Source organism: Motacilla alba, chromosome 6, assembly GCF_015832195.1.
Source record: "Motacilla alba alba isolate MOTALB_02 chromosome 6, Motacilla_alba_V1.0_pri, whole genome shotgun sequence".
Lineage (NCBI taxonomy): Eukaryota > Metazoa > Chordata > Aves > Passeriformes > Motacillidae > Motacilla > Motacilla alba.
In genome coordinates, this window is record NC_052021.1 from 6,978,844 (window position 1) to 7,000,974 (window position 22,131).

The 22,131-nt window shown below is 39.5% G+C and overlaps 1 protein-coding gene across 6 annotated transcripts in view; it reads left to right on the plus strand.

Moving 5' to 3' along the window:
* RHOBTB1 (Rho related BTB domain containing 1) overlaps nt 1-18,447 on the plus strand; it is a 50,257-nt gene extending 31,810 nt beyond the window's left edge. For 5 of the 6 annotated variants that reach the window (XM_038140316.1, XM_038140317.1, XM_038140318.1 and 2 more), the window contains 7 exons: nt 7,382-7,567; nt 9,300-10,267; nt 10,683-10,801; nt 12,669-12,819; nt 14,385-14,473; nt 15,544-15,649; nt 16,152-18,447. In XM_038140316.1, coding sequence (XP_037996244.1) covers nt 7,382-7,567; nt 9,300-10,267; nt 10,683-10,801; nt 12,669-12,819; nt 14,385-14,473; nt 15,544-15,649; nt 16,152-16,321 — 1,789 coding nt within the window. In that variant the 3' untranslated portion in view covers nt 16,322-18,447. Of the gene's footprint in view, nt 1-94; nt 7,073-7,381; nt 7,568-9,299; nt 10,268-10,682; nt 10,802-12,668; nt 12,820-14,384; nt 14,474-15,543; nt 15,650-16,151 lie in introns of those variants that run through there. The other variant, XM_038140321.1, reaches the window with a different exon arrangement.
* Nucleotides 18,448-22,131: the final 3,684 nt, after the last annotated feature.

The window sequence follows — 22,131 nt, forward strand, 5'->3', positions numbered from 1 at the left end:
TAGATCTGACCTTGTGGCAGTACAGACAGCAGAACAGCTGTATTAGGCAAATACTGAGCTGAAGGTGGGTTTTTGGACATATATTTTCATAACTCACATTTGAGAGGTCTCAGTCCTCACACATTTTTTCACCTTGTTGAACTTTTTCATAACCTTTTCATATCTGCTTCAGTCACTGCAGTTGATCAGACCTTCACAGACAGACACTTTTTTTTTTTCCAGCTGGGAATGAATGCCCTTTGTAGAGTGTTAGCCCCAGCTTTCTATTGCATGTGGCCAAAACGTACTGTCTTGCTGTTTTTCTTCTCTCTGTGCTGCCTGATGACACAAGTGACTTTGAAGGAGGATGGTCTTTTCTATTCTCTACCCCTTAGAAAAGCTGTAGAGGGTTCTGCTGGTTGAATCCACCCATTAAATTTTCAGGCTGTAGAACTCTGTGTGTTTGTACAACCCTCCTTTGTGTACAGCACTGTTAGTTGAGTTTTCACAGAGTCATGAATTACCTGGAATTTTCTGTCGGGCGCTAAAGTGGCAACACATCTGGGCTGCACAACCTGTACCACTTGTAAATGAGCTTTGTGAGAGAAGTTACAGACTTTAAGGTAATATTTACCTTAATATTTAGTGCTGCTGGAAGATGTCCATAGATGTCCATACTATTTTACCTTTTGGCAGCATGTGGAGCCTGCATTGATAAATTTGGATGTAACTTCATGTTTCCCCTCGCTGTTCCGCTTTGATGTGGCCTCCCGATACTCTGCAACAGATACTGTGTCACTGAGAAGATTACTGGAGATTAGGAGAGCAGAATCAGGCATGTTCTGAACCCTGATCCCACATTTACTGACAGGATGGGAGAGGGAGGAAACAACATACTTAGATTCTAATCCTGCAAACGCCGAGGAGGACGTGAATAACTTGAGATCTCGAGGATTAAGCATATGAACACAGTGATTCATTTGTGAGGTTTGCACAACTGAACTTGTGTAGAATGAGGTTTGCTATATCCTAATTGGCTTTAAAGGGCTGCTCTGGAAGCCTGCTCTCCTGTTAGTGGTTTTCCTGTAAGTCTATTAATGAAGAAAGTAACTGGAAACTCTACAGAAATACATTATAAATAGAATTTCAGTTTTAAAATGTTGCGATTGTAAGTGCTGCTTAGGTACTTGGTTGTCTTAAGAATGTAAATGTTGCATTCAAAGCAGACTGTTCAGTATTTCATCTGTGTTGGCGTTTTAAAACTAGTTTTTCAATGCTGGATGTTCATATTTATAGGAATTTATTTTAAATCACCTCTGTACATTGAGCTGCAGTCTAGTCAGCTGTGTCAAATCTTGCAATACTGTGAAAGGCCTATTTCATGCCAAACTGCTCAAGGTTACACCTGCAAGTGCCCCGTGTTCTGATTATCTGAAGGATCATATAATAATATAATCCTTGGGTTCTGTTAAAAAAATTCTGTGCATCTGCACCTTATGCAGGGGAAGGCTTACTCCAGCAAACATTCAGCCAAGACCTCTAATTGTCCTAAACCTGGTGTAACAAGAACCAGCAAGTCGTTAACTCGCCTGCTGCTCCTTGGAAAAGTTTGCTCCATACAGTTTTAGGAAATGTTACATAAATAGATTAGCTATAGGTGACAGGGTGAACAGTTAATAGGGCTTGTAGCACAGATAAATCCTTCTTAACTTTATTTTTCACAGATAGAAACATGAAAGGAGGGGAAAAGGAATCTGTTTTCCACTATTTTAGTGTGGCAGAACTAGAGAAACATTTAAATGCCACCAGGGATGGAATAGTTAATGTTTCTCTGCCATCCCTTAATGGGAGTATGGAGAGTGAGATCAGCTTGCATTCTGCTCTGTGGTGTTTAGTTTAATAATCACACTCCTCTGGGAGCTTTGGGAAACAGTTCCTGACAGCTTAAGGGAGTGAGGGGGATGTGGCTGCAGAGACTTGTGGAAATATTTGCTGCAGTTTACAAAATGACATTTTTACCCCCCTTAGACTAAAGTGTGTGCTTTAGTTTTGGAAATAGCCTGTTCAGTTCAGCTTGGGTAGCATGTGATGTCAAACAGCCATTTATTAATAATCTCCCATAGGGTTTCATTTGGTGCACAATCATCCCAAAATGCTGTAAAATGATAATATCTTGGTTATGATTTAGTGTATTGATTTCCAGCTCCCAGCCACCTCTTTGTTTAATAACAATCTACCCTTGGTGCTATTGTATTCTCTAAGCCTGCAGATGAGGCGGGAACTTCATTTAAAGCCCAAGTTGTTATTCTGTAGCAGTTTCTCTGGGAGGCAAGTGTAAAGACAAAACATCTTAATTTACATTTCAGCTTGTCAGGATTCACTATCTCCCACCCTCCTGTCCAATCTGGTTTTGAATCAGAGTGTCAACATATCATCATGTTCAAGCTAATCCTAGAAGCTGGTTTGTAGTTCTTTTTCTCCCTTTCTGCATCCTTTTCTTTTTTTTTTTTTATTTCCTCCCTCAGGTGAACATGTTTGGCTGAGTTGATAAATAGCCTCTATATCCTGGGTTTTTTTAACATGCAGCTCTAGTATGTGTAAGCATAAGCACAAACCTACAAAGAGTTAATTCAATCAAATATTTATTCTCAATACCATGAATGGGGGTTGTTAGCTAATTCAGCCAGGATGACTTATTTACTTGCAACTTAAATATGAGCTGTAGACCAAACAAAATCTGTTCATACAGCATGGACAGAAAACAGCTTTTTCCTCATGACTTACAAATGTGAATGAGTCTTGCTGTTAGACTGCTGACAGAGCCTCTTAAAATATGTTTAGAGTGTTTCCTCCGTTGTGAATGGATTTTGTAAGCCTTGTGGGCATTGTATGTATGCAGAGGAACACATGCATTCGACTTCTTCTGTGTGATTACAATTCCCTTTACCAGTTACTCCAATGTAATTGAATCCCTAAAAATATACCTTTGGAATCTGCTGAAAGCAGTCCATGAGAACAGGGCTTTATCACTGATATCTAAAGACTTCCACCAACCTGTCTGATGTTTCTTCCTCAAGGGACAATGATGATGCTGTTTCTGTAAGAACAAAACCAAGGTAGCTTTGATGTAAAAAGGTATTTGCATTCATCAGATTCAGTGAGATTAGGGTGAGGTTTGTGCCTTCCCAGAGTTACTTGGTCTGCCTTTAGTTAGATCAGTGCCCTCTGTCATGGAGCAGATGGTGCCTAAACTGAGGCTGAGCCAGCAGCTCCCCTCCTTTCTTCAGAGAAGGTCTGAAGAGGTTTCAGAAGTGCCTTGTGAATGAAAGCTCACACATTCCCTGTGCCTCTCAAGCCATTACTGGCCTGAGTGGGAAGTGATCCTCAGATGTCTCTCTAGAGCAGAGGTACTGAACAGACACAGGACAGTCTCTTCCTTCGCTAGCAGAGGCTCAGCTGATGGGGAACCCAGTTACTTTCAGGTGTCTCTCAGCTCTGCTGCTTCCTCTTGTTTTCTGCCACAGAAAAGCAATAGGCAGTATCTTCTAATCATCTTCAGCTACCCAAATTTGTGAGCCTCCCCTTCTACGTTACAGTGGTTTATGGCCTATTCGAGTTCATCATATGATCATGAAGAACTGTGATAAACCATTTTTACAGCATACACATGTATTTGTTACGATTTTTTTCTCTTTTGAGTTTGACTTAGGCCCAAGAAGGACTGTAATAAGCAGAGAGGGTCACAGAGACAGCTTTCTGCAGTAACTTTATTCTGATGTGCTGTGTGTATGCACTGTTTTTTTCTTTTTTTTTTACCTACATGAACTTTTGAGGCTCTTTCATTCAGCTGATGGGGAAGTAAATGCTTTATATACTTAGGCCACTAAAATTAATGCAGACCTACTTCTCTCCTCTGCATCCCACTGTGGTTCCATACTGTGAGTAGAAAGAGATTGCCATGGAATTTCTGTTAGGAATCCTTCCTTCTTCAGAAACATGTGTGCCAAATGGTGCTGTTAGTGGGCCTGAGGCTCAACTTGATGTATACGTAATTTATCTATTATAGAAGGACACTTCCAATGCTTTAAGCCTTCCTTAAGGAATAAAAAAAAGTATGTGGCAGTTGTTATTTGTGGTATTACATCTTTTCACATTTTGCCTTGCTTTCCTAAGTCAGAGGCTGGGTGGAAAGGGGGCATTTGGGCTCTACACTGAAAGGCTGCAAGGCAACAGCAAAATTTTTTGGAAATTATAAGTGTGGGAAGCTACTTTCTGTCAAAATCTTGATCTTAGTGAGTTATTTCTTTTGAATAGGTGTTAGGTGGATTTCTTGTGCTGTTTTCCACTCCCAGGGTCTCAGGATCTCAGTCTGGGTTTCCTGGTTTTCCATGGCAGGGGGGTGGAAAGTGTTGGTCTTTAAGGTCTATTCCAACCCAAACTGTTCAATGGTTCTATAAAACACTTCTTGGTGTTCACATTTATAAAAATGTTTCTTGAATTATTCCTGAGTTTTACTGGGAAATGGCTATGAAATTCTGTTTTTAGAATAAGTGCAGCTTGTATTTGTGAACATGTTGGTGCAGAGAGAAAGGACAAATCAGGTTTACTTCTGTTTTCTTCTTTCTCATTCTCTAGGTAACCAACACAAAAAGTAACTGCACAAAATGGCAGTAGAATAGGCATTTTAAAAAATCATATCCTTTTACATTCCCTGAGAATATTAAAATAACATTGGTAAATTTTTAATGTTTGGGAAATATGCATGCATATTTTTAACCTGACAGGGTCTGCTTTTTATGAACAAATGTCAAACCAAACTTTATACTGCGGTGTTAGCAAGTTGTAAATGTGCCTTTGACATTAATAGGAATCATAGGTACTTTAATTAAAGTTTCCAACTGACACCTTTCCTCAAATGCTCACAGTTCTACGTAGCTGGTTAATCTTCCTCATACATTTCTGTCTCCAGTTGGTACTGAGTGCAAATTGTGCTTATGACTTGAATGAAAAGTTAATTTATTATGATGGAGAGGCTGTGTTTTGTGAGCTAGCAGAGCCAGCTGTGGTGCTGGTTCAGCGTTGAACTCTGCCACTACCCAGTGCTTTCCCATCCATCCTGCTCATGGCACAGAACCATTAATTTCTCTCCGCCCAATGCAGAACTCTCAGGAATCGTTGTTTTATAGGGAAGTCCAAGTTTTAACACAGGATAAATAATTTGCAAATCACATTTTTTTACCTCTTTACTCTGTTTTTCTCTTCATGTGGAAGGCAGTAAGGTAACAATGTCCTGTTAGTGCAGTGCAGTGAGTTTGGAAGAGCCCAGCTTTGCTCATCTCCATTTTATGGTTGCCCAGCAAAGGTCAGAGGCTAGGAGCTGCTCAAGGACCACGGTGGCAAAAACATGATACTCCTTGGCAAGGGCTGTAAGACATGCAGGGCTGTGCTGGGCCAGCCTGCTGGGTGCTCTGGGCCTGCCCTGGCCAGGGACACGGCTCACCCCTGGCTCCCTCCGGAGCACAGGCTGTGCCCAGCCCAGCACCGGGCACCTGGGGGAACTGCTGTGTCCTGCCTGGGAACACCTGCTGGAGTCGTTTCCTTTCGGTTTTCTGGGAGATGGGGTGTGTGTCTTGTGGCTTGTAAAGTCAGGAGGGTCGGGTCCTCGTGACTGCAATTACTGGGCTTAGGTATTAATTTCTGAAGGATGCTGACAGGCTGTCTCTGTAAGATGCTTAGCTGTAGTTAGGAGCAGCAAGACAGCCAATGCTTGCCACTCCAGCAGTTGCAATGGCCTTGAATTAAACAACAATTGACCCTATTAGAATACATGTAACACAGAGGTTTTTGTACCTTAGCTGTACATTGATTTCTCTTTCTGGGATCTGAGCAAATGTCTGCTGGGGTTTAGGTTTTACTTCTACCTGACCTTGAATAGAGCAAGTTTGAGTTGAAAGCATGTTTGCCTCAGCTGTGCAGCAGACCATTGTGTTGGCTGCTTAGCCCATCACTATTTACTAGAGAACTTTCCAGTTTGAAAAGACCTTGTTCCTAGATATGACAGATGTGCTGCAGTTTATAGAAGACAAAAATTTGGAGCAGGAGCATTTCTCTTGCATTAAATTGATGCTCACAGCAGTCTCCGTATTGTGTGCAGCTATCTTTAGAAATAGCTGGATATATCTATGCCCTCAGTGAAATGTAGAAAGCAGCACTACTGAGGAGGTATTTCATTATTTAAAAGCTGAATGTTAAGATTCACTGCTGCTGATGCTCTGTACATGACACAAACTGCAGATACAACACATTGGTGCTAAATTAAAGAATAATAGAACTGAGATAGAGATGGTATTGCTGAGCTTATCCTGCTGACAATTCTGTAGCAATAAGTTGCCTCCTCAAAATGTCCCTTCTCAATTTTTCTCAAGAGTTTAAATTCAACTTTTTTTTCTTCTTTTCTTTTCTGTTTTTTTTTTTTTTTTCCATAAGAGACCCAAGAGCTGGAGAACTGCTTGTTTATAAATAATGAAATTGCCCCTAGTTAGGTATGCCCTGAGACAAGTATTCAATCATTTCTCTGCCTTTGGGTGCCAGCTCTGACAAGAGTTAGGCTGTGGTTCAGTGGATGAACTGTCAACCCTAATCCTCATACTTATAATTTATATAGCAAGGTCATTTAGTGAAGTAGTTTCTCTTTTCTTAGAAACCTTTAAAAGCCTGAAAATATTGCCATGCTTATTCTCATTTAAGCCACTGTCCTATTCTACAGTTTACTGACCTTATTTTCACTGTAATGTTTATTTTTGCTGATATTGTAGAAGTGGTCATTCTGCAGTAGTTTGCCCTTCTAACAGGTTATTTATTAAAGGCATTGGAGAATTGCTGTGCAAAGCACATTGCTTTTGCAACCACCTCAGTACTTTCAACACTGCAGTGAAGGTATTTCTCCATGACAAGTTCACAAGTGATCTGTGTCTGCCTGTGTGGCTGTTCTGAAGTTTTGCACAGCTCCTCTCTAACTCCTGAGCACCAATGATCTTTGAACTGCAATTTAGGTGTCCAGTCAGCAGAATTATTTCTGGAGCAGTGGCAGCCTGTGAGTAACTGTTGTGTAAAAGTAGAGAATGGAAAGCCCTACCTCTCTTCTTAGTGCTCCGCTCACACGTGCTGGGATCATCTCGGCATGGAGGGGCAGTGCTTCCTGGGCATGTGGCTTTGTGCTCCCATGCTTTTGTGGTGAAATGTGTAGCTTCTCTCACGCCTCTGCACGAACAACATGTATTCTGACATCTGGGTGTCAGCACGTTTGTCAAAGAGCAGAGCGGAGTAGTGACGGAAATCGGTGAAACTGCAGCAAAAATCATTTGTGGGGTTTTCATCACGTGTTTTCTTGTTACCTTTCCAGGTCCGATGTTGTTGTTCTGTGCTTTTCAATCGCTAATCCTAATTCCCTGAATCATGTGAAAACAATGTGGTATCAAGAAATCAAGCACTTCTGTCCTCGCACACCTGTCATTCTGGTGGGCTGCCAGCTGGATCTCCGCTATGCAGATCTCGAGGCTGTTAACAGAGCCAGACGGCCTCTGGCAAGGTAAAGTTTAAACAAAAATGAGAATTAAAAAAAAAAATCACCTTGGTAGTCAGGTACAACACTTGCAAAAGAAAAACTAGAGAGCCTAGTTTCCTTTTTTTGGTACAATGAGGATATATGTGCTTTCTTTTTTTTTTAATTCTGTCATCTGAGTTGGTTAGTTCTTTAATACACACAGTTATTAAGTTTCCCACAAAAATTTTGCACATTGGATATCTGAACATATTTGGGTGGCAGAACACTCTAGTAAGATAGAGATGGTAATGATTATTGAATGTATTCTTATGAATTTTTTTCCTTGAACATGTGTATCATGTCCTACCCTCTCACTATTGTCAGGTACTGGTTTAAACTGGCAGATTCTACTAGAATTTTCTTAATTCTCAATTATTTATTTTTTGTAAATGTAATCCTAGATCATAGCAGAAAATGAAATGGTTGCAGATTAAACTTCTAAAAGTTCTGAGATTAAAAGAGCGTTTGAGCGTTTGGGTTCTAGAAAAGCTTTGTTTCTCCCAGATACAAAATACAACCCTTCACATATTTGGCCACAACAGTCCCACAATAACTGGCTTGCTTCCAATTTATTCCTTTTATGGGAGTATCAGTGAGACCAGATTCACTGAAATAATATCCATGATTGTGTAATTAATGACTGTATCATAACAAATTTCCGTAAAGAGATTGAATTAATATTTTGTGGACTCTTAGAAAACTTTGCATTGCCCTGCAGTCAAACTCTTGACTTAGCAATATGATTTTTATAGGTCTGTTTGTTCGTTAAACATTTCTTGTTATGAGGGTGGCGTGGGCTTTTTGGTTGACTCTTTAAAAGGCAATGGTCTTTTTTCAAAACTCTTCTGCCCTAATCCTGCTCCCTGGTTCCACCGTTAGTAAGTTTGAGTCAGAACTCTGTGTGTCTGGCACAGACTCCTGCCACCTGAACTGGGTATTTATTAGCTGGCACTCAGCAACTGTTGTCTGGGGCGTGTTCCATCTGTGCCAGCTCGTGTCTGCCCAATATGGTGGGCTCAGCGAACACGCTCTTGGGTCGTGTCTTCTGGGGAGATGATTTTTTTTTTTGCTGGGAAAATGGATCCTAGCCCAGACTTTTTACTGGTTTGTTTACCCTGCATCATGTACTAGAGCTGCTCTGGAAATTCATGAGTTCCCACATAATACTTCTGCAGCCAAAACAAGCCTATCTCTTGCAGTGTGTACTGTTACTCTTTTGTTGTAGGCTACTATGATTTTCTTTAAAAAGCATGAGCTTAAGAAATATTTCCATTTCATATTTAGCTCTATTTCTGGCATTTTTTATGCCATGAGAATTTCCATTTGTGTTCAAATGATGGTTGTGACAGAATATCTTGAGTAGTAAGGGGTGGTAGGAGGTTTTTTAAATAACGAAAGTTCTCGAGTATCCTATCAAATTTTTTTACTGTAAATTTCACTTTAAGTAAGAGGCAGCTCCATTTTGCCTAAATGATTTTTACATGTATTTAGTAACATTGCAAAGACACCACCAAACTTAAATGAAATTAAAAACATGTGCTATTCTAAAACTCTGTAGAGTCATGATTGTAGGTTTGCAAAGGGCTTTGTGCACTTAGTTTTATAGTTTGTTTCATTTGAATGATAGCTATCTCAGATTTAGTGCTGAATATTTGGTAAAATTGCATGCTTTCTAGCGTAACTTTGTGTGACAAGGTTCATTTTCTGTTTACCCTAGGCCAATAAAAAGGGGAGACATTTTGCCACCAGAGAGAGGCAGAGAGGTTGCCAAGGAACTTGGGATACCCTACTATGAAACCAGTGTATTTGACCAGTTTGGAATTAAAGATGTGTTTGACAATGCAATTAGAGCTGCCCTGATCTCCAGAAGACACCTGCAATTCTGGAAATCCCATTTGAAGAAGGTCCAAAAACCTTTGCTTCAGGCTCCATTCCTACCTCCAAAAGCCCCTCCTCCAGTTATCAAAATTCCTGAGTGTCCCACACCGAGCATGAATGAAGCTGGATATTTATTGGACAGCCCGCTGTGTGCAGATGTCATGTTTGTTCTTCAGGAGCAAGACTGCATTTTTGCTCACAAGATTTACCTAGCTACCTCCTCTTCAAAGTTTTATGACCTTTTCTTAATGGAATGTGAGGAAAGTCCATACTTGGATGAAACACAGTGTAATAAAGAAAATACAAATAAGGATGTTCTGACGAGTCACCTTGAGACAAACAGTGACAGTGACGAGGCATCCTTGAAATCTCCTAATGTTAAAATTCCCCCACCAGGAAGCAGTGAGTCTTTAAACATGCTAGAACCTGAATCTGGTGAAACAAACTCTGCAGCAAGACCTCTGTCCTCCTGGGGTAAGGGGTTTGTTAGTGTGCACAAGGAAATGCAAGTGAATCCTGTCTCAAAGCGGACATGTCCTGTAACTGTGGTAAAAATGGATTCCTCTGTGCAGGCTGCACCTTTTAAAACTGTTTTGCAGTTTTTATACACAGGCCAACTGGATGAAAACGAAAAAGACCTCACCAGACTGGCTCAGATTGCTGAAATCTTGGAAGTATTTGACTTGAGAATGATGGTGGAGAATATTATGAATAAAGAAGCCTTCATGAATCAAGAGATTACTAAAGCATTTCATGTCAGAAAAGCTAATCGGATAAAAGAGTGCCTTTGCAAAGGGACATTTTCTGGTAAGTAAATACATGCTTAAGCAGGAAGAAATCTATTTTTTTTTCTCATCTTGGTTACTGTCACTTCATAGACTTCAAACAGTGTGACAGCCTACATTGTTCTGAGAGGAGGGATGACCCCAAAATTGTCGTGTTACCCAGGCCAACTGTTCCAGCCTGGGATTCTGTAGTTTCATTTCTCAAAATCTCATAGCTTTTAAATAAGCAACCCAATTCTCAGAAATGTTGAACATTCAATATCTCCCTTTACAATTAAAGCTTTTTATTAACTATTTAAAATGCAAGAGTTATTTTTGAGGTGGAGGTCATGGGAAATGAAGGAAGTGAAAATGAACCAAGTGAAACACATTCTTGAGACAAGGTTGCACCTTAAACACAGACTTGCAGCACTCCTGTGCCTTTGTTCCCATGGCAGATGTGACATTTAAATTGGACGATGGAAGCATCAAGGCCCACAAGCCACTGCTGATCTGCAGCTGTGAGTGGATGTCTGCTATGTTTGGAGGATCATTTATTGAAAGCTCCAACAGTGAGGTATTTGTCTATTTTTGTGTCTTTTGTTTACAGTGTCTGATGGATTTAGGATGATGGAAGCATTATTTATTTGAAAGGTTGCTACAATCCCTAAAATCAGGGATTTATTCTTCCTTGCAAACCTGGAATACTTTTCTTCTTAAGGCATTAAATAAGGCTGCCCAGGAAGATAACATACTTTCTCCAATGCACAGGTCTTCCTCCAGCACTGGGGTGTGTTTAAACCCAAAGTCCTGTAAAAATATTAAATGTGGGGAAGGAAATTAAGTAAGAATTTGTGATTTTGTGAATATATATTTATAAAATCAAAATCACTACAAAGGACACTTGGGGCAGGGACATTGATAAATAAATTAAAGATAAAAAAGGCTTAAAGACATATGAGTGTTAAACTAGAAAAGGAAGCTGTTTTCACAGTAGAAACTGAGCTAACTTTAGGAGAAGTTCTACTAACTTTAGCAGAAACTCAGCCTAGGTTATGCAATGCATCATCTTGTGAATAATGTAGAGTAGGAGTAATGTAGTGCAGGTATGCAATACAGTTGAAAATATCTCAATGCTTTGAATAAGATTTTGCAGAAGCCCTGTATTTTCATGTGCCTTCATGGTCTGTTTTTCAAATTCCAAACACTCTGCTAATACTTTTTCTTGTGCCATACCCAGTTGTTTTTGTTTGTTTGGTTTTCTTGTTGCTTTCCATACAGTTATGCTCATATGAAATGTTCAAGTTTTTTTTTGTTTAATATCCTGATAGATATTTTTCTACTTAGATTTTTCTGGCTTCTTCTAATACAGCTGTAAACATAATTCCTTTCCCAGAGGAACAATCAACAAGTGGTTCAATAAAAATACATCATTTGATTCTAGTATGCAGCATTTGGCAGTGAAGAATATGCAGTTATTTTCTACCAGCCTATTTTTAATTATTAGCTTCACAGTCTTAGCTCATCATTCCAATTTAAAATATTTAGCTTCCACTTTGTAGAGTTTAAAGCATTCAGTAATGCTTTTGGAAGTTTTAAAATATAGGTAGATATGAATTGAATGGTTTACAAATAATAAAAACCATCCATTTTTACATACTATCTTTTCTGTATTTGGGGCAAATTTTATAAACACATTCATTAAATTTATAGTTCTCTGCATTAACAAAAATATATCAATAATGAATGAGTTTCACAGCTAGCTGCTCTCACTTGGAGAACTGAGCTGCTTCCCAGAGTGGCTGATATGCATGAAAGGTTTATGCTTTAGCATGAGAAATTAGACAGTTTTTATCCTAGTCCTGGCAGCTTCATTCCATGCTGGTTACACTCACTACATGTGTGGGGCAAAAAGGGCTTACTTTTTTTTTTTTTTTCCTCATTTCTTCAGTACTCAGTTCCTTCTCAACCTTGTTTACCTGGACAATTTGGTTATTTACCAAAAGACTGAGAGGGGTGGTTTTACTGTTATCCTTTGTTTTCTGTTGTTCTCAGAATGCACAGAAAATCCCTTGCCAGGAGCAGATAGATTGCATTCCTCAAGGAGTCCACCAAGGGAGGTTTGGCATGGGAAGTGCTCAGTGACTGTCATGTGTAGCTGTCAGTTTGCAGGCTAGAGAGCATTTAACAGATCACTGTTTGATGTGGATCCAATTCCAGCTTGGATATAACCTGGCAAAGGATCTGACTCTGGAGCAATGCTTACCTGTTGGCAGTCTTGAACTTGAATGGGAAATTTCTGCTTTGAAAAATGTTTTCCCTGCATTTCTGAAATGCCTTGAAGAGAAAAAGAGACAGTCAAGCTAAGTGAGAGAAGTGAAATATAGCTACTATATGAAAATCCCTTAATAATTATAAATTCTCTTTTTTAATATCTTTTCCAGGTAGCTCTGCCCAACATAAACAAGACCTCCATGCAAGCAGTTTTAGATTACTTGTATACCAAGCAACTGTCCTCCAGTCAGGAACTGGACACCCTTGAGTTAATTGCATTGGCAAATAGGTTTTGCCTTCCTCACCTGATTGCTCTAGCAGGTAACAATTTTTTGGCCTTGTCCAATGCAATATCTTCTGCAATAGCTGAAATTTGCTTTAATGGTTTTTGGAACACAGGACATTTTCTCAAGTGTCAGAGAATTATTTTTTTTCTAAGAGGGGTATTGTAATGCAAATTGATACTTTCACACAGAGAAATGTATTTGCCTTTCTCTTGCCTTTTTTAGTTTCGTGCTAATCCAGCTCAGAACACTGAAGTTTTCTGTGTTTTAAAAACAGAAAGAATAAACCTTCTCTTTAGCATTGAGGATAATGTCTGTGGATTGTAATATCCATTCTATTATTGTTAATTTACCTAAAACCAGGAAGGATTCTGGGTTTTCCATTAAGTAATGAATGAAGTGCTCCACTTTATATTTCTGTTCAAAGAGAATAACTGAGCCAATTCAAAACTTACCTAGATGATCATGTTTTTAGAAATGCTGTCTAGGTCCCTTTTCACTAGATGACAATTGGATATTTTGGTATATCCATGGGGATTCAGCCCTCATTTCATGAAGAAAACCATATTTAAAGAAAAATTACAGGTTAGAATACCACTAGAGTTTTAAAAATAAATCCATACACAACCCCAACCCCTGGGGTTGTTTGGGTTTGTTGCTGTGTTTAATTTGTTTTTCTCTATGTCAGTAATTTGGCCCTGAGGATATGACCAAGACCAAAACTCAGAGAAAGCTGAAACAAAGCTACACCCACCTACAGGACTACATTAAGGCAAAATTTAATCACATATCAAACCCTGGCTTCCTCCTTCAGTTGTGCATCAGGACTGTGTCTGTTGTCTTTACTGGTTCTGACAGACCAAATCTTTATTGCCAGATTTTATTTGCACATTTTAGCTGAAGTTTTGGATATTTTTTAAGGTAGTTACTGCAGTGTAAACATACATACAGTATTAAGAATATTCCATGCCATTTAATTCTTGGTGAAATAATTTTGAGTCCAAAGGCTACTGCCAACAACTGAACCCAGCAGAACCAAACCAACTGCCGATGTTTCTCAAAAAACACTCAGACTTTTAACATTCTAGGAAAGGGTTAAGGAGAATCTTGAACTGAGGTGATAGTTGGGGGGTGGGGCTGGTCAGCCTTCATCTGAATCCCTAGGAGCAGCCAATTGGAAAACCTAAAGAGGGCCTGAAGTGACCTTTTCTCTATCAGTGCTGTGTGGATACTCATTAATAAATAATTCAGTGGCTAGTGCACTGTTGATTTAAAACTTTATATGACTGAAAGGAGACAGCTGATGCATATTTCTAATTTAAATTGAATATTGTATCCATGCCAGAGAAAGACTAGTGGCTGCTGAACTTTGTGTTTCTATAAGTGGTTATGAACCACATCTTCAGCCACAGCTCTAAAGGTCAGAATTTGACTTCCCCCAAATCTCAGCTTGCTAAGGATACCTGTGTGAACATGGCCCCTGCACAGTGCTGGTTACCACCAGGAGGAGGGAGAACATGCTGCATGGCTTCTTTGTGACCATGGTATGACCTTGCAACGTGACTGCTTGCCCTGTGAATGATGAGTTTTCTCCCCTAACAGAGCAGCATGCAGTGCAAGAGCTGACAAAGGCCTCCATGAGCGGTGTTGCAATAGATGGAGAAGTCCTCTCCTATTTGGAACTGGCACAGGTCAGTGTACACAGCCTTCTGAAGAGATTCTGGTCAGCTGCTGGACTTGCTTTTAGCTCTCTACTGGTTCTGAGCATTGCTTCTAAGTGGCTCAAAGCCTGCACTCCTGAGAAAGAACTAAGTTTTATTATCAGTCAATCTTCTATTTTAAAGAAGGTTTCTTTCATTAGTTCAAAGGTAAAATATCCCTTTAACTAACTTCAGAGGAGTTGTCTTTCAAATATATATTGTTGTTTGTCTTGATTGGGGAACTTCCAAGCTCCATGTTCTCATGACCATGGTGCATGAACATGAAAAGCAATGTAATGAAGCTGTTCAGCTTTGCAATGGTGATTGATTCTTGTGTTCCTTTCAATTCAGTACTTGGAGATATACTTAGACCTGTACTGCATAGACAACATTTCTTGAATCCTTAAACTGGCTACTTAAAGTCAATCATCTGATAATTCAGAGTGTGTGCAAATCTTCTTTATATTCAAGTGCATTTGAATATTTCTTGAGTCCCATAAATAATAAAAAGAGAGAGCTCCCTGAAAGTTAAACTGCACACTTGTTTCCCAAAATGCAGCAGACGCCCAGCTACAGTGGAACAAGCTAAAATATTGTTTAAACTTTATTAGTCTTGATTTCACACTAACAATGAGTCAGCTGCAGCTTGGCTTGAAGTGGCACTAAAACACTGGCCATCGTGCAAGATTCCCTGCAGCTGTTTTTGAGACCCTCTGTTTTCAAGACCTGTAATCCTGTTGTAAAACCAGAACTGAACCCCTCCCAAGAGAAAGCAGCTTGTTTCACTTCATTTTTATCTTAAGAAGGGCAATCTTTCTTTTATTTCCTTCTCCTGGTTGGAGACACAAGCAATATCTCTAAGTACTGTTGGAATATCCTCTGTGGCCAGCAGCTAGCTCATGTTTATACTCCGAGAGCAGAGCTGGCAGTCAGAATGATCACCTGGGAGAGTACAGCCAGGTACCATCTGCTGGGACCATTCCAGCTTTAGCTGTTAATAGGGGCTGCAAAGTGAATGATAACCCCAGGAAATGGAATAAGCTCTTTGTTTTTCTTCACAGTTTCACAATGCTAACCAGCTGGCAGCTTGGTGCTTGCACTACATCTGCACCAACTACAACAGCGTTTGCTCCAAGTTCCGCAAGGAAATCAAAGCTAAATCTTCAGGTATGGGCAACTTCCCCATCAGTTTTCATCAGGTTTCCCCTTCTTTCTCGCCACTCAGTTGATGAAACATAAAGATGAATTCACGTAGCTAAGCCATGAGACTGAACCTCTGTGCTATCTTGAACAGCATTCATAAATTCTGATCTGCAAAGAAAGGTCATAATCATTAGCCCGATTGCTGGGCAAGCATCATGTTCTTTACCTATTTCAGAGATGCTAAAAGGAACAGAGCTCTTTTCAGGCTCTGCAGTGAAAAATACACTCTGTAAAGGCCTGGGTTTTTTTATAGTTTTGGTGAACTAATGCCTCTTGTATGGAACTGCTTTGAAAGTCTTTTCACTCATAAGGCATTTGAGGAAACTGGGTGAATCCTTGATAAGCAAGCCAGCATAGAGAACGGATCAATGATTAGCTGCATAGCTTTTTGCAAGACATTTCTGGGATTTGTGTATCTTACTGGCATCTTTGGGGATTTTTTTTTATTGGCTTTTTTTTTTATCAGATAATCAAGAATATTTTGAGAGGCATCGGTGGCCGCCTGTGTGGTATTTAAAGGAAGAAGATCACTACCAGCGAGTTAAAAAGGAGAGAGAAAAGGAAGATGTTGCACTGAACAAACATCATTCAAAGCGGAAGTGGTGCTTCTGGAATTCCTCTGCTGTAGTTGCCTGAACAAAGCAAATAAGTGGAAATCCATAGCCAGAAGTTACTCTTATTGTTAGAAATACGATAAAAGTTCAGGTTTTCAGGAAACTGCGTTCCACTTGTGCATTTATTACTTCTAGGGTCAAAAGCACAAGCTCACTGAAAATGAGCCTGGAACAGCTCCTTGAAGTCATAATGTATATTTTTGACTGGTAAGCAGATAAATGTCAACCATTATTACATTACTTTTTATACAAAAAAGAAACCCAAATCCAGCATTAATGTTTCAATCTCCAGTTGGGAAATATTTTTATACTGTCTGGTGTATTTTGTTCAGATAAAATTCTGGATACTGTTTTGTTTTACAGACCACAAAATAACCATGTAGCAGCTTTGTAATTAGATTTTAACTATTTTTACTATGCGAGTACAGTGAAATAGACAATCTTCAGTCATAAGAGACTGCTTTCAGAGTATCTCATAAAAAGTCATCTTAGGAAAAAAAAAATCTAGCTGTCTACTATAGGTTGTCTTTTTCAAACTAAGTACTGTGCACTGGTAATATAATTAGATGGTTATTTCCCCTTTCTAAAGCAAAGGGTTAGAATAAGATCCAATAACTGCAAGATATAGAGTGCTTGATCTTTGCTCAGCTGAATAATAGACAGTATAATTACCTGTTCAACTGCAGGCAAATGTATTTCTAATATTTGCCATGTAAGTGCAAATAATTATGACTACGTGGGCCATGTGAAATCTAGTGATTCTAAGTAGTCAGAGGTTTTATATGTCTAGATCAAAGAGGATATTTCTAAAATCATTTAGAAGGGCTTATTAATTTATATCCTTATACAAGTATGGATCTGAATGCAAAAAGCAGTTACACTGCTTGCATTTGAATTACTGCATGGCAGTTACCTTGTTCTGCAGGATCTTCACCATGCAGCCGTTCCTCATGCTGAATTCCTTTTTGCTTCGGTGCAAGCAAATGAAAGGGCTGCACAAACAAGTAGATCTAGTTATCTAGTGTTCCAGCATTTTGTAAGTGAAGAAGGGTCTTCACACGCAAGATTACTTCAGTTTGATCCAAATTCTTTTATAGCTTTCCCACATAGAACTGAGAGTTTTAGGTTATTTTTAAGTAGGTGATGTATTTCCTGTGGAAGTAGATGTTCCCAGAATGCTGGGGCAGACTGATGGCAGAAAGGCAGGAATTCTGCACAAGTGATGCAGGACAAGCAAAAGCTTCCGGTGTTTCCAAATAGCTTGTGTGTTTATGACTTTTTGTTAACCATTACTCTAAAGCCGCAGTGTTACACTAGATTACATAAGGATGAGAGCATTTTTAAAAGACCAAAACTAAAATACATAGACTGTAGAACATACACATGCAATCCTGTGCAGTGTCTCAGGCACAACTCTGTAACCAAGGTAGTATTGTGTATTAGGTTTGTTAATACTGTTTGTGCTGGCAGCTCAGCACACCAATGTGAAAAGCTGTTTGTTTGTTTGTGGTTTTTTCTCTGTATCCAAAGGCAAGGCAGTACAGTCACCCCCCAGCACTGTAGGTCAGGAAAGGCTTGGGCCTGAAAGCCATAAACACCTCGACATATTTGCATTCTGCACGGACTCATGCCAGGCTGAGGCTACCACAGCTGGGTGGTGGGAGCCACCAGCAAGGGAGGAGAGGCTGCTCTACAAACCTTCATGAGGAGAGCAAGTGAGAGATTCCTACCCCTGAGATCCATCACCCCGTGGTGATAAAGAAGGGCTATAAACGATGGTTGCAAATATGTCTCCTTAATTCTTGGTCAGTGACAATGTGGACAAGAACATGGAATGAGAGAAGGCGTGTCAAGACAGAAAAATAGCTGTTGTCATAAAATGTTAACCAGTCACATTTTAAGTAAGTATTGCTACTAGGTTTTACACAACCAAAGCTACTGTATGATTGTAATCTTGCCAAACTGTAATGGATATATAAATGAACCTGAGGTATATGCAATAATAATATCCAGTTATTCTAGTTATCAGCTACTATAACCAAGTGGCTGGTTCATTTGGTTAATGCTGTCTATGGCCTTTAATCTTGGTGGTTATTTTGTGTTTTTTATTTTGGAAAAAAAAAGTAAATAAAACTGTTTAGTTACAAATTGTCTCCTAGCTCTTTAAAGAAACTTCCTTAATTCTTGCATCCTTCCCCTTTTAATGCTGCTTGTAAGCATTCTGTTGTGCTGTCATTCATTGAATTTTACTGAAATTATGCATATTTGTGTAGCACGTTAGGATTTATGATTGTGAATGTCACCAGGAAATCCTACAGTTTGCATATGATATTGGAAGGTTGGTGCTTGTCACTTACTGTTAAACTGCACAGCAAAAGAAAAACCTCTTGCCACTTTTCCCCACGGTTTCTAATATTTAATTAGCATGATATTACCCAAGGGACATGAAACTAATTGGTCATGACAGACACAGGGAGGAAAAATGCAGGTGAACAGCAGGATGTCTGTAAGGTTTTCAGTATGCTCTAAAATATGTACAAACACTGTTTCCCCCTCTTTCTCACTGCCTTAGTTGTCAGCCATCTTACAGAATTCCTCATTACCTATTAGCAAACCTTCAGCTTCCTGAATACAGCTTATTTAATTGATAGATGTGTAAAGTTGGTACTTTTCTAGACAATTTTTGCAAGATATCATGCAAAGAATGCCATGTTAAGAGCTTTGAAAAAAATCACAAAGCAATGCCAATGACACTGAAAGTAAGTACATTCGTTACAGTGTTTGTTTTTCAAGTGCTTATTTATGAAAATATTACATATCTAATTTACTTTTGGAAGCAAAATTTTATTTCTTTGAACTTACCATTAGTAAAAGGTAATGGGCTCAGAAAAGGAGTGGTGAAGTCAGGTGTAAAAATGTTTCTCTTGTTTATGATAAAAAGAGTAGCATGGGAGAAATGTGCAAACCAGAAGCATTGCTTTCCAGGGTATTCTGTTAGAAATATTAAGAAGTCTTTGTTTCTGGGGAGTCTCATTCATCTTACCTCTTAGAAACAATGTTTTGCTATTTGTTCTTTAAGACAGAATTTCTGCCAGCAAGTTTTTCTGCACCACAACAGAAAAGTTTCTGTGGCTTCCTACCTGCAAGTAGCCCACCAAAGGCAGAAATAGCCAGGTGTTGTGTAAGATGGGAGTGGCCAGATTTCAGCCACAATTCCCTGATTTCATTCACTGAAGACCTACTCTTCACAGTCCTTTAGTCAGAGCAGGCATCAACGTGAGCAAAGGTAAGCTAGACAACACTAAAAATGTGGGTTTGTTATGTTAAGAAGGGTTGCCTAGTAGAAGAGAGTAATCTGGAAATCCCTTCTGAGCACTGAAAGCATGGTTCTAACAGAGGGAGTAAGGAAAAGCAGCACAGTGATTTATTGCCCTAATTCTTCAGCAGCTTGCCTACAGATAGCCCTCAAGAATAGCTTATGCCTAGAAGTGTTTGATTTGTAAAATTGGGGGATTTCTTTTTTTCTATGTTCAAATAACAAGCACTGATAGAGCAACTGAAGGCATTTGGAAATCCTTCTCTCAGGGTCAGGTCTCTCATCCTCTGGACAAAGAGGTTTAGATAAAGATCTAATGTACTAAATAGGATTAATTTTGGTACGCAAACTCCAGGATGGTGACATATTTCACTTCTTCCAGACTTTAGGATTAAAGTCTGCTGAAGAGATTTGCTTTGTCAGATGAAACTACAGTTTTGTCCCTATTCTGTCCCTTTTTTTTAAATCACAGTCTTGCTACTCTTGTCACTGGATAGGCCAGCATTTATTTACTCTGGGTTGGATTCCAAAGTACGTACTATGCAGTGAGATGTCTTTAAGGGATATGCTTGCCACTCCTGAATCCCCTTAGATTTTTGGTCTATTAAAATGATCTAACAGCATTTGCATGAATTTACTTCTGCTGCAGGCAAGATTCCCATTGAAATGGATGAGATACTACACACACACACTTGGGGCTTTGAGGTGCTGCCTAATGAATTTCCACGTTATCGCTTGCCTGTGTTCCAAATCTCCCAAAGAAGTTAGCTCTGTGTACTGCATGCAGGATAAGACAGTGTGTTAGTAGTGATAATCCCCATCCTGAAGGCTCTACAATAGGATAATTCATTGTCAGTTAACTTATGCCTTTGCCTTTAGCTAAGGGAACACAACCCATGTCATGGATTCACTCTGCACTAGCAGCCAGAGTAGTGAGACTATTGTATATACATTTATATATGCAGACTAAATCCCTCACTGCTGCTTACATAAAAACCTTGATTTCTGGTATAAATATGAAAAGCTTTTGGATCAAGGCTGCAGGAGGCTAAGATGGAAATTTGAACATTAGAAGGTGCAGGAATGGTTATGCTAATGTATCCCAGCTCTAGAGAAAATCAAACCGAAAAGGTAAAGCTGTGATTCAGGGCGAGCCTAGCATGGCACAACAGACTTGTGATGGCTCCTTTGTAATTGTTGAGCCTCACCAGCTGGTTTGTAAGCTGGCCACATATCTACAGCATCTCACTGGGATGTTCTGCAGCAACAAACATTCCCAAGAGGCAGGTCCTGCATCCCACCTCCACAGCACAGGGGCCCAGGTTACAGTGAAAACATTACAATACATTGCTAACTCATCTCAAGTCCTTTCCTGTACACTGCTACCTCACAGTCTGTCCTATGACCTGCAGAGCTGCCCAGTATCACCTCCTGGACATCATGTATCTGTTTTGTATATGTTGTACCTGTATATGTTTTTGTGCCATCTTGAAGGATATTCCAGAGCAACAAGGACCTTACCCCAACACAGGCAGGATCTCCAGCCAGTTTCCTTCCAAGTGGCAGCAGATACTGGAGCCAAGCTCTGTGGCAGCCAGGTATTGGCCTATTCAGGGATTTCAAGATAAAAGTAATATGAATTAACAATTTTGCAAAAACACTCAAAGTCAGAAACTGAGTGACTGAACACAGGCATGAGCTGTGTGCCTGCATGGACCAGGAGTATTTCAGGTACCAGCTGAAGATGCTAAACTGGGAGGGGGATATGCCCTGGAGATAGCAGCTCTGATTTTCAGCTTTAAGGAAAAGCAGCCTGCAGCATTATACAGAATTAGCCAGCTGGGTGCCATCCCTCTTTTTTGCACAGGTCTGAGGCAATGGAGGGCTGCCCCACCCTCCACCCTCACACATACCTGAAGTTTTCGATAAGCAGCCAGGTGATGACACTTCACAGTGAAGATTTTCATAAGAAATTTTCTTGCCTTTGACATTAAAAAAGAAAGGATTCTTTAGTCCCCACTGGGATTAATTTTTTTTTTTTAATTTATGGCTCTGTAATAAGGATTACATGGCATTCCAGGTATTAGTACTGAGTATTCAAATTATCCTCACAGGTTATAAAAACCCCCTACAATTAGCAGTTTATGAGTATATGATTAAATTTGCATCTTAGTCTTTAAATATAAGTTGGTCATTCTGACTACATGATCAGATGTGATTGCCTGCACCACCCAGTATTTTAAATATTAGTTATGCACTACATATTACAAAGAAAGTTCTTCACATATTTCTCCTGGGTCCTTAATTACAGCTACTTGTAAAATTTTGTGGATCCCTCTGCTCTTTGTATCACATTTACATTTTTCAGTTATAGAGTGTGTAGGGTGAGTTTCTAAATAATTGGCAGATCTCATCATGTGTTGAAAATCAGATGATAGTGCCTTTTCCCACAAGCACTCTAAAGACAGGGGGTTCCTGAGGAGTCCCCTGGGGACTCTATGGGGTGGAAAGATCTC